This window comes from Sceloporus undulatus, chromosome 3 (assembly GCF_019175285.1).
Source record: "Sceloporus undulatus isolate JIND9_A2432 ecotype Alabama chromosome 3, SceUnd_v1.1, whole genome shotgun sequence".
Classification (NCBI taxonomy): domain Eukaryota; kingdom Metazoa; phylum Chordata; class Lepidosauria; order Squamata; family Phrynosomatidae; genus Sceloporus; species Sceloporus undulatus.
The window spans coordinates 86,735,145-86,748,084 of NC_056524.1; the positions used below are offsets into that span (position 1 = coordinate 86,735,145).

Consider the following 12,940-nt stretch of genomic DNA (forward strand, 5'->3'; position numbering starts at 1 on the left):
GTATAAATTTCAAATATCAAACCTTGATTTTCCAATTTTTATAAGGGACACCATTTTGCTATGTCATTATATTTAATGGGACTTGAGTATTGTCAGGGATTTGAAGGGTTAAAACACAGCACACAGGGAAATGCTTGATGTGTGTGTGTGTTTGACCATGAGCATTTCAGCAGAAGGACAAGGTTGATCAGCACAGCTGATGCTCATTGGCTCAAGGACACTTTAGTGTCTAGGTGCACGTAGCCATGGATGATGAAACCACCTGGCTGGATTGCACAGGGGACACTGGGTTTGGGAGACCACATGGTCTGGAGTCTATATAAACCCAGGGGTTGCAAGTGACAGCTTGTGGGTTTGTAGTAGGAGTTGGTTTGGTATGGTTTGGAGTTTTGGAGATCTGTATTTGTATTATAGCACTGTGAATAAAGAGCACTTCGGGAGACTTTGCTTCTCTGGTGGTTTATCAGTAGAAGTCTTGCATTGCTTTGCTGAGTGTCCCCGGAGGTTCCTGCATTGCTTCAGTTCCTGGAAGACATCCAGTTGCTGTGATCTCAACTGCTTTTGGTGTCACGTTTCAGCTTCTAAAATTGTTAGCTCTGCTCAAAAGGTCTGATTTAACCACAGGCCTAGTTTGAGTTGCTGACAGTGGTTGTTGGACCCCAGCAGTTGCGCTGACAAGTATCCACGGATTTTGTTATCTACAGGGGATATTGGAACCAAACCCCAGCGTATAACAAGGGTCCACTGTACTTGCATTTGCATGCTGTCGAACTGCTAAGTTGGCAGAAGCTGGGACTAGCGATGGGGGTTCACCCCATCATGCAGCACTTGGGCCTTAAACTGCCGACCTTCATATGTTTAGAACTGGCATCTTCACTAAGCCACCGCATCCCAAATTACCATCATATTACAGCTGGCCCCCCGTTTTCGCAAGGGAAAGGAGGGGCGAGTATATTTATTTGTACAAACTTCATGTTTTGTTGCCCATAACCCGGGGGGAATTCTTCAATAATGCTTTTGGTGGCAAACACCTATGATTAAGATGAGTATTCCTTTTTGAAACTGAAACAATGCAGTTTAAAAATACTTAAATTGTACAATACCATTTAATCATCTTAGAAACCTTTAACCATAGGTTTTCTGATATTTAAACAGCTACAAGAAAATTTTTCACATACATTTTTTATATAAACGATACCAGTTTTTCATCACTCTTCCGTGCAGATTTTCTGGTTTTTAAAACTGTATTAGTTGTTACTTTGGGGCCATTCAGGCTACCTTTTACCCCAGATCAGGAACCAAATTATGTACATGAAGTTCATATTCGCCCCGAATCTCCCACAAGCAAATCCGAGGCTTCCACACCCGTTTGGGGGCAAATGCCCCTTAGCGGAAGTCATTTGGAAACGGGGTAAAAGCTGTATCTTTTTTGAAAAACTGGGTTCGGCGAATATGAGCTTGCCCCCGATCATGATCGGGTCAAGTTCATGGAAGGGGTTTAGCTCAGAGGGAGGGCAGAGGGCGGAACTGGAGAAAGGGTGCCAAGAGTGACAGAAGAGGAGGAGGGGGCACTGGGGGGGGGGGAAGAAGGGGGCCATGGAGGGCAATTGGGGTAATGGAGCAGGAGCAAGAGGAGAAGGAAGGAGCCAAAGGGTGCCAAGAGAATTGGTGACAGAGGAGGAGCAGGAGGAAGACGATGAAGGAGCTGGGAGGAAGAAGGGGGGCATGGAGGGCAATCTGGCTAACGGAGCAGGAGGAGGAGAAGCAACAACAACAACAACAAAAAATCTGAAAAAGCCATATTATGGTAGTGAGGTTCAGGAGGTAGTACTTTCAGTAATACATACAATTATAGCCCCCGGTTGCAAATGGCAGCACCAGGCTCATGAAACCTGCTCTTCATTTACCTACTTGTTCAATTCATCATTGCCACAGTCACTGCACTGTATCTTTCTTCTGAAAGAACATGAGGCCTACAATCTTTTTATCTCCTTTTGAGCCGAAACTGCTGAGTACTGCCTCCAGACTCACATATTATGAGCTGCATCAGTGGCATTATAAGGAAAGTGGATCCATGGATAACTATACTGGTTATTCTATCCATTAGATGTTGATTTAGCCATGAAGAAGGCAATTATACGTCTTCAGGGGTTGCTAGTGTGAAAACCAGAGAGGGCTCCTGTCCCTTTAATGGCTGTGTAGAAGAGCGAAATTCAGTGGGTACTAATAAAAATTCTCCTCCCATGGGCTTTCCTCCAGTTATTTAGTCTTCCCATGTCATGCTGGCTTTGCACTTACTTGCCTAACAAGTCTTATTTGTTAGAATGAGGATAAGGGGGGTGGATTGAAGAACCAGGGGAAAACGCTATTTTTATTTCATCTCACAATATTTGATGTTGTATAGGCATTCCAGATCACAAATTGATCACTGGATCTACTATTCACAGCAAGAGGCTCAATGACCACAGAACAGAATGAAGCAATAACTTCACTTACGTGACTTTGGATTTCTGTCATCTTATCAGAATGCCAATCCTTCTGTCTGCTGACTGGGTGATTAGATGAATGAATCGCTTTCTGTAGTGACAAGAGATCCTGATTGTCACTTCCAGGCATCTGCAACACAGAAAAATGTTGGGCATTAAGGAGTTCCTGGGAAACGTTACTCTAAGATATCCTTGGCTCCCAGATCAAAGCAATGCAAGTGAAACCCATTACTTTAAAACTTTTTAAAAATAGCTCCATATTAATTATCATATTTGAAGATGCCATGCAAAATTGTTATAACCTGCACCATAAAGCATTCACATGCTGTTAGTCAAATCACTGTAAGAAAGAGAGAGCAGTTAAATAAGTGCATTTCTGTGCTTCATACTTATTTCCATAGCATTCCATTTTGCAATTAAGATCATGAGCCACCTCCACAAATAAGATAACAAATAAGATAAAATAAGATAACAAATTTAAAAAATAATTTTCTCTAGTGATGAAACATCAGTGTGAGAATTTAGTTATCAGTTATGTCTAAAAAGAAACAATCTACCCACCAAAAAACTAAAACAGATGAAGCTTTAGACTAAAATGTAATATATTTCTACATAAAAACAGTTAAGTAAATGCAAAAGTTAGCTGTTGGGGAAAAAACTGGTTGAATTTACTGGTTGTACTATTAGTAGATTTGTAATGGGCTGGAGGGATTGTTGGCAAGGTAGTCATTTCTCAGCAAATGTTTAGGATTAAAAACCCAGTAAATCATTAAATGTGTGGTGTGTGTGTGTTGAGTCTTTATTCTGCAAAGTGAAAGCAATTAGGCACAGGTGATCACCACCAAACAGACTGAAAATAAAACCCATTAAAAAGTTTGTGTCCTATCTAGAAAAGAATGTTGTTGTTGTTTAAAGAAAGTTTCTTGTTTTTATTTAAACACAGGGGAACAAATGACTAACCAAGCAACAAGACTCAACCAAGTAATATATACTTGAATCACACAGAGAGAGTAATTAGTGCTTTAGTTATATGTGATAGACCAGAAGAAGTTATCTTTAATGATTTATGGAAAACAGCTATTGCTAAGTTTTCAAGCTACATGTTCCTGAAGCACTGAAAAATAAACAATTTAACCCTAAATCTTGAATTTGTGGAACTGGCTCAGGATGCTTAATCAGCATGAAGAGACTGTGGCCTCATGGGATAAAATAGTACATGCTCTTGTGGTCAGTTAAATAGATAAACTGGAGTGATTTTATTCAGTGCTACCATTCTTAAAAGTTAATACCATAGGCAGAGTGACCACAGGAATCTTTTTCAAGGAAGAGCTATGCTTTAAGTGACTCTTTGAATTAAATAGAGGAAAGAGAGATTTCTTGATGCTTGGATTCTCCGAGTTGATGAATTCTGTCTGCAATATAAGATACAAAAACTAATGGCATAAATAACTCTAATTCAGGAGAGCTGCCCATATTTCTTATCTGAAAGGATATGAACAGTTTTATAAGTTAGCTATTTCTCAAGCTCTAATTGCCTTTTCATAATTGTATTAAGAAAAGGTTAATTGCTTTGGTAAACAAGAAAATGCCAATGGATTATCTGCCCATCAAATACATTTCAAATGTTCCTGTCTGCAATTCATATGTTTAATGAATGCAGAATATTATGTTTTTGTAGGCTTTTGAATTTAGCACATAATCTGTGTTCACAGTTATTAACAGAATCTTTATTAGCTGACTTTCCACGCAATCAAAGTGGACAAAATACACTTGTACCAGTTCATTTTCACAATGTGAGCTTTTGCATTATTTTTAATTAAGATTATTAAACCTAAAATCTAGACTTAAGATGTAGCACATGGTGAGAAATACTAGAAAAGGTTTATTGCCATATAAAGTTTTTAAAAAACCTTTTCATGCAGTCTTCTTTTCACGGAAACAAGAAAGTATTTAAGGACAACTGTGTGGCAGAATTTTTTAAATTAAATTTTATTAGTTTAAAATGAAAAATACAGTGTATTAATTGACATATATACATCTTTCTATATTACAGTTATATGTTCATTTTGTATAAGTTGGCTATTCCAAATAAACATATTTAGCATTTATGTTGACAATATTAACCTTCTAATAGGGAAAAAAACCTATAAAGGGTGATCATCATTTTCTTTCTTCTCTTTCTATATTACTCTACACAACTTCTTTTTAACTTAAATGATGTTTTGTTCTTCTTTTGTCTATACATATCTATTTTGTTCTTCAATGCCCCCTCTTTATATTGTTAAATGTAACTGACATCATAGGTATCTTCAGGAATTTGTGAATCAAGATGCAGAAAATTTGTGACTTCTTCAGTTTAATCATCACAATAACTGCTGTGAAGTAGGTTATGCTGAGTGAGATCTACCCAATATCAGCAACAGTGATGTGTGCCTGAGAGATCATCTGAACTTAGTTCTCCTTAATATTAATCTAATTATCTCACCATTTCACCATTTGATTCTAATTTTTCACATCTATTTCAAAAATAATAAAGTGTGCTGAAGGTGAAAACACTGGGTTAACACAAACAAGGCTAAATACTCAGAATGTTCTATCATTAGCAACTGTTTAAAAAAAAAAAAGCACTCGCTGCAGTTATGTAAGCAGTCAATTCCCTGCACCAGTAGAGCTATTCTGAACAGCTATAATGTCTACTAATTGCCAAGTTACATTGCACTGCTTTACTATAATAGTTAGGTACACTGATTTGGGCTAACTAACAAGACTCTATGAAGTCTAAATGTTTTACATATTGATATACAACAAGCCAAATGCAAGCTTCTTTACCAATTCTGATATCATATAACAATCATGCATGCTGATCTAGTCATGGTGGACAAGAGCAGAGAGCTACATTTTTACTGGCTGAACAGCTTGGGTTGAGTGATGATCATATTCATACAACGTCAAAGCAGACTATGCTCCTACACTGCCATAACAGACTATGTACTATTCAAATGTAATTATCATGGAAACTTACATTTACATAGATATAATGCCCTTTCCATTTTTAAAAACTTCTATACTACCTACTATTCAATTCATTTGAGAGCCCCAAATGCCTTTAGGGAAGTTTTTTTTTTAAAAAACAAAAACTCATGGCTGTATCACATGATTAATTTGTGTTCTTATAACAGTACTTCCTCATGACAACAATGATGGTTTGGCACAAAACAGCAAAAAATGGCATGAGAATGCAGGTAGTTGAACAGATAGAATTAATAACTATCACAAGAACAGATTCTGGTAACTCTTGTAAGTGTCATTTGTGATATAATAATCAAAAGCACAGTAGATTTTAGAATGGCCAAAAGATTAGGTTTTCACAATGTATGAAGCCATAATATGAAGTCAATCTGTAATCCAATCTTGACAGAATCTTGATTAGCCAATCTATCTTGCTAATGTTCAGATAGGATAAAGACATTCAATAGAATTTCAACTTAACTATGTTCAATTTGAGAATTATTTATTACTTCATATCTCCCCTTTCTCCAAATGTGGGGCTCAAAGCAACTCACAACAGATTAGAATAAAGTTAAGTGTGTGTGTCTCTGTGTGTGGGGAACATTATGAAAAAAGTTTACAACAATTAAACGAAATATTACTATACTATTAAAAACAGCATAGAGAGAAAGCCCTTCCTTGAGAATTTTAGAAGTTGTGGACTAATGTGTAGATGGATATTTCAGATACAGTGGTATGGATCCAAATCACATTGGCTTTTAAAAGTTACAACCAGTACTCAGAACTATGTCCAGAAATGGACTAGCAGTCAATAGAGCTGTTGCAACAAGGAAGTTATACTGCAGTATTTTAAATCTGTTTTTTCAGAACAGTTTCCAAAGACAACCCAACATAGACAGGATTACAATAACTCAATGGGATACAATTAAGACATGTTCTACTGTTGCCAGATCTAGCTTCTCCATAAATGGGACCAGTTGACACTAGTTTTAACTGTGCAAACATCTTCCTGGTTACTGCTAAAACATAGAATCATAGAATAATAGAGTTGGAAGAGACCACAAGGGCCATCCAGTCCAACCCCCTGCCATGTAGGAAATCACAATCAAAGCATCCCTGACTTATGGCCATCCAGCCTCGATTTAAAGACCTACAAAGAGGGAGACCCCACCACACTCCGAGGGAGTGTTTTCCACTGTTGAACAGCCCTTACTGTCAGGAATTTCCTCCTAATGTTGAGGCAGAATCTCTTTTCCTGGAGCTTGCATCCATTGTTATGCGTCCTAGTCTCTGGAGCAGCAGAAAACAAGCTAGCTCCCTCCTCAATATGACATCCCTTCAAGTATTTAAACAGGGCTATCATATCACCTCTTAACCTTCTTTTCCCCAGGCTAAACATCCCCAGCTCCCTAAGTCATTTTTCATAGGACATGGTTTCCAGACCCTTCACCATTTTAGTCACCCTCCTTTGGACATGCTCCAGTTTCTCAATGTCCTTTTTGAATTGTGGTGCTCAGAACTGGACACAATATTCCAGGTGGGGCCTGACCAAAGCAGAATACAGTGTCATTATTACTTCCCTTTATCTAGACACTATACTTCTATTGCATTGGCCTTTTTAGCTGCCTCATTGCACTGTTGACTTATGTTCAATTTGTGGTCTACTTGGATTCCTAGATTGCGTTCTCAGGTTGTTTCATTCAGCCAGGTGTCTCCCATCCTATATCTGTGCTTTTCATTTTTCCGCCCTAAGTGCAGTACCGTACATTTCTCTCTGTTGAAGTTAATTTTTTTAGCTGTGGCCCAGTTTTCTAGTCTATTCAGGTCATTTTGAATTTTGATCCTGTCCTCTGGAGTATTAGCTACTCAATCTAATTTGGTGTCATCTTCAGATTTGGCCCCGATTCTGTCATCCAAGTCATTGTTAAAAATGTTGAATAGCACTGGGCCCAGGACAGAGCCCTGTGGGACCCCACTGGTGACTTCTCTCCAGGATGAAAAGGAGCCATTGTTGAGCACCCTTTGGCTTTGGTCGGTCAACCAATTACAAACTCATGTAACAGTTACCTTGTCTAGCCCACATTTTACTAGCTTGTTTTCAAGAATGTCATGGGGAACCTTGTTAAAGGCCTTACTGAAATCAAGATATATTATATCCACAACATTCCCTTCATCTACCAAGCTGGCACGACTTGTTTCTCTGAAACCCATGTTGACTTTTTGTGATTATGGAATTGCCTTCTAGATGTTCACAGACTCTCTATTTGATGATCTGCTCTAGAATCTTTCCTGGTATAGATGTCAGACTAACTGGATGATAATTGTTGGGATCCTCTTCTTCCCCCTTTTTGAACATGGGGGCAATGTTTGCTCCAGTCTGCTGGGACTGTTCTCAAAGCTTATTGCCAATGGCTCCAATATTACATTTGCCAGCTCTTTTAATACCCTTGGATAAACACAGGTATGGAGGCTCCAGGCTCAATCCAGGAATACATCCAAGCTAGGAACCTGACATTTTGGGAGAGTGTAATCCTATCAGCGCAGCCTGAATCCATGTTCCCCAATATGTCTTTTGACTGACCAGGAATGTCTTGTCTTGTCTGGATTAAGTTTCGATTTGTCTACCTTAATCTAGAACATTACTGACAGCAGACACCAGTTTGATACTAAAATAGTTTTCTTGGAATTAAATGTAAAGGTAAGATAGAGTTGAGTGTCCTCAGCATACAGCATACATGACAACAAACCTCCAAATTCCAGACATCTCCCAGACGTTTCATGCATACATTAAAGAGCAGAGGGTACAAAAATGAACCCTGATGAACCCAAGAGAATGTAAAACAGGAACTTGATTCCCAGCACAACAATTCTAGCTTGCTTCTCTGTAAAACTGTGCCCCCAAATACTATCCTAGAGAGACATCGAAGAGCATACTTTGGTTGATGGTTTTGAAAGTCACTGAGTGGTTACCAAAGGACAATCCAGTGAGCTAAACAATAAATTTGCAAAATTAGAAGGAAAAATAAAGCTATTACAATCAGGAAACATATTCTTCATTTTTTAGATCTGTTAGATCTCTGCCACTATGATACTATAAACAACAATACCTACCATTATTACTGTGATGAATTAAATAATGTTTTGTTTACCAGTGAGTAAGAATTGAATGTGATGGTTTCAACGTATTTTTGTCCAACACTAATAGCATATATATACATGCAGGCAAACATACATATCCATCCTTAAAAATAAGGTTGACCAATTAACTGCAACAAAACTGAATGATCAATATGCTACCCAGTAAATTTTGAATACATTCATTTTAGTGCCCAATTCCAAATCCAGTTTACACTGTTGATCGTATAATTCCGCTTTTCTGTAAATTTGCAGATGCTCATGAAAATAGGAAACATTCAAGCCTTATATATAAAATTTCACAATGGGTGGCTCATAAGAAAAAGGCCCTTTCCCATAATCTCATCTACTGCCTCCACTGGTGGTACATAAATCAGAGCCTACCCCTCCAGCATGGACTTCCATCTTCAGGCTGACATATCTAGGAAGAGATGCTCCTTCAAGTACTGACGTCCCAAGCCATTTAGGATTGTCAATATCATCATCAGCACTTGAATTCAGATTGAAAGCATATTGACCATCAGCTGACTCCAGTGAGAAGGAGAAGTACAGCTGAGTGTCATCAGCATACTGTCTGGGAGGGTGGTGAACTCTCCTTCTCTGGAGGTCTTTAAACACAGGCTGGATGGGCATCTTACAGGAATGCTTTAGTTCTGTATATGTAGATGGTCCTTGTGGTCCCTCTCAACTCTAAGATTCTATGTTTCTATGAAACTAATACTGAAGAAAAGAAGAGAAACAAGATTATTCCATTGTCTCTGTTGAGAGATAGCTGCCTCTGGCTGTTATCTAGCCAGCAGGCATTCAGTCAAGTTACCTGAACTGTTTGTGTCCTAGCTATCAGCGAAGGGAATTCTAAAAACTGGTGCTCAAGCCTTTTCCATCTCCACCTGCTTTATCAGTTTTCTATTGTGAATCAAGTCTTTTATATTGCAAGGCAGATGTCAGGAATTGTTTTACTACTGATATACATTCAGGGACCCATTTTAGCTTTAAAAAATGGAATAAAACACTCATGTTTTTAATAAATTAATTAATAAATTAACTGAACACAGAATGCTTTAGATGCATTTTTCTTGAACTGCAATAACATCTTATTTCAATATATAAACAATTTCTTCTGAAGAATAAAAGGAGTATCAAAAAACAATTGTGATAGTTTGGTAACTGAATGTTTAAAAGCAAAAGGAAAAAACCCACTACAGTAATTTACACAAGCCCCTTATTGTGAGCCTAAGGGGCAGAACACACCACCCAGAATGGCGACTTTTAGCTCCTCCCTTCCGAAGGATTGGGGCTGTGGAAACTGCACGCTGCAACCCCAAACTGCCTACAAGCTGCCCAAAAAAGGAGTGGCAAAGAGCTGGCTTTCTGCCTGCACCATGGCTGGAAGTTGGCTTTAAGGCACTCTGGCGGTGTGCAGCATATAAATGTTGTGCTGCCAGAACATCTTGAAGCCGGTTGCCATGTGGGCTGCCAGCTAGCTTCAAGACATCTTGGGGGCATGCAGCGTATAAACGCCACGCCCCCAAGCCACCGGGAAGCCAGCTTTTAGAGCCAGTCTATTCTGACTCTAAGTAACTTTTTGAATTCTAGCCTACTTGTTTATATAATTAAGAATAAATATCTTGATTTGAAAACTAATAATAGCTTTGGTTGTATGTATGTCACTAAAGGTACAGGACACAAACACAGAGACCATCTAGTTATAGTAATATTACACACAATTTTTAGAAACCATAGAAGATACTTACAGATTGAGATTTCTTTTTTTTCTTTTTTATTGACCTGAAAAATCCTTGCTTTTCTTTTTCCTTGAGTTGTTCTGAATGAATATTTTCAGGACTTTTCCTTAACACAGGAGAAAAAAAATACACACAAAAACCCAATTTAGCACAACATATTTCACAATACATTACTTCCCCCACATTCTGTTTTATGGTAACTATAGCTTGTTCTGATATCTGAATTGTGCAAACCATGACTGCATTAAAAATGATCGTTTCCCTCAAACAGATTTGGATAGAACTACAGTGTGAAATGGGCTTTTACGGTAATTATTGTTCTGAAAACAAACTGTGGTTTCTAGGGTAACTATACTTTGCTTGATTGAGCAAGATGAAAGCCAGGAACTAAGAAAAGAAATCTGAGCTGGGTATATGATGTGTGTTGTTCACTGGACCAAAATTCATTCACAATCGCCAAACTATATTTTGGTTGTGACATGTAAAATGAGCCAGTACTTTGTGTCTCCTATAGGTTATTCCCATGCTGAAAATATTTGAGGAATTTTGACAGACTCTAGCTCCTCTTGACTTCACCCAGTTTTAGTCAAAACTGTTGGTAGGGATGGTGGATTGGGTTGTCCCATAACTCCTAAATGGGTTCTTCTGCTGTCCAAAGATCTTCACTACATTTTATTTTAAATGTCATGACACAAACTGTGGTACAAATCAAGATAAAATATCATCCTATGTTGGTATATGGGCAGGTTTGACTAGCAGTAATTTTAAAGACATAATGACTAAAAGGTTAGGCAAATGAAATTGAAATCTCAGCAAGCAATATGCAAGAGAATGGATTTTAATTCTGAATGTGAAAATGACTCAGTCAGTTTGACGTGTGATTTTACCTAGATAACAGCCAGGATTAAAAAAATAGAAAAGAGAAGTCACAAGAACAGGTTGGCTGACTGGGGCCACACTGGAGTCAAACTATTAAAGCTCCTTTCTTCAGTCTCTCACCTCCCTAGTGACTGCAACTTACTTTTAAAAAATACACACAATTAACAGTTGCATGCCTAATATCACATCTACATTGTCCCTCACAGAGGATGGAGTGGTATATGCAAGGGTACAGACAGATTAAGAAGAATGATGACCAAGAAGGGGTTTAAGAATTTAGTTTGAAAACATTTTGAGATTAGTTTCAGCTGAGCCAAGCAGGGTACAGATTCAAGGAATTTGAGGACAACAGACAAGACAGAATAACTGTAAATGATAGGAAAGGTAGAGAAGGGATTATGTTGGTGGAACTGAGTGTCAAGGAAGGATTTCACTAAACCAAGATGATCTGACATAAGTGATGCGGCCGGGGGGGGGGGATGAGGACATCTGATCAATGGACTGGATGAAGAGGTCTAGTTTAGAAATAAGGGAGAAACATTGATTCAGCATACAAATGGCAGATGTGAGGAGGGAGATGAAACTAAATCTGCACTGTAGAAATAATGTAGTTTGACTCCACTTTAACTGCTATGTCTCAATGTAATGGAATTCTGGGATCTATAGTTTTGTGAGATATTTAGCTTTCTATGTCAGAGAACTCTTGTGCCACAGCAAACTACAGCCCCAAATGTTCTTCTTTCTGGAAAACATTTAACACATTTCTAATCATCTTGCTCAGAGATATCAGAGTCAGATTAAACTTTAATACAGTTATTTTCAGTATGTGTTGCTGAAACACACGTGTTGCTTAATTTTTCTTAGAATCCCCCAACCCTGTCTGTTTTTGTTTTTTATCACAGTTGAACATTAGTTGCCTTGCTAAGTCAGACTAACGGCCATTTTGTCCACGATTCTCTTGCCGACTGCAGTCAGATGGATGTCCACTGTTAGGATGTTTGGCCATTTTTTAAACAACAGTCCATCACCTTTTGATTAGGAAAAACAGAATTTGTTTGAACCAAGTCAAGAGAAGCATAAATAAGAAGGTTCACATAGAAAGACCATGAATGCAGTGAAAAAGCGGTCAAGGATGACCGTGTTACTGAGAAAATCTGTTAGAAACAAAGAACAGTTGGACATTGGACTGAAAGGACTTAATGTTCTGGAAACTATAAATAGTTTGACTGCTGCTTGAAATAAACATGTTAAGAATACAGCAATACCAGTGGCATGCACAGAAGTCAATGTTTTAAAAAATTAGAAAACATTAAGGGAACATCTGCTGTATTTCTACAATATCTCATTTAAAATATCAACTTACCAGGGATCAAAAGCAGTTTGTCTCTTTGAATGGCTTGTTAAACTACTGCTTTCTGTAGGTAGTGATGGTATTCTATTTGAGGCATTGTTATCTAGGAATGTTCCTTCTGGGCGTGGTGATGGAACTGTAATAAAAAAATACCAAGTTGCTAAGTATCCATCTTCACAATCTTTTTTAATACAATCATGGAATCGTTTTTGTTTATGCTTAGCAAAAGAAAGTGAAGTTTCCACAAATGTGATATCGATACCTGCTTCTTTACTCCTGAATGATTCTCATGTTGTATCCATATTACCTTATTTGATATCCACCAGAGTCCCCCT

General features: G+C 38.0%; 1 protein-coding gene across 7 annotated transcripts in view; it reads right to left on the reverse strand.

The window, feature by feature from the left end:
* Positions 1-12,940, reverse strand: part of CDKL5 (cyclin dependent kinase like 5) — an 80,899-nt gene that overhangs the window by 3,134 nt on the left and 64,825 nt on the right. For 5 of the 7 annotated variants that reach the window (XM_042456543.1, XM_042456542.1, XM_042456545.1 and 2 more), the window contains 4 exons: positions 12,618-12,741; positions 10,385-10,481; positions 3,776-3,898; positions 2,497-2,616 (listed from right to left, as the gene is read on the reverse strand). In XM_042456543.1, coding sequence (XP_042312477.1) covers positions 2,497-2,616; positions 3,776-3,898; positions 10,385-10,481; positions 12,618-12,741 — 464 coding nt within the window. The remainder of the gene's footprint in view (positions 1-2,496; positions 2,617-3,775; positions 3,899-10,384; positions 10,482-12,617; positions 12,742-12,940) is intronic. The other 2 variants (XM_042456548.1, XM_042456547.1) reach the window with 1 other exon arrangement.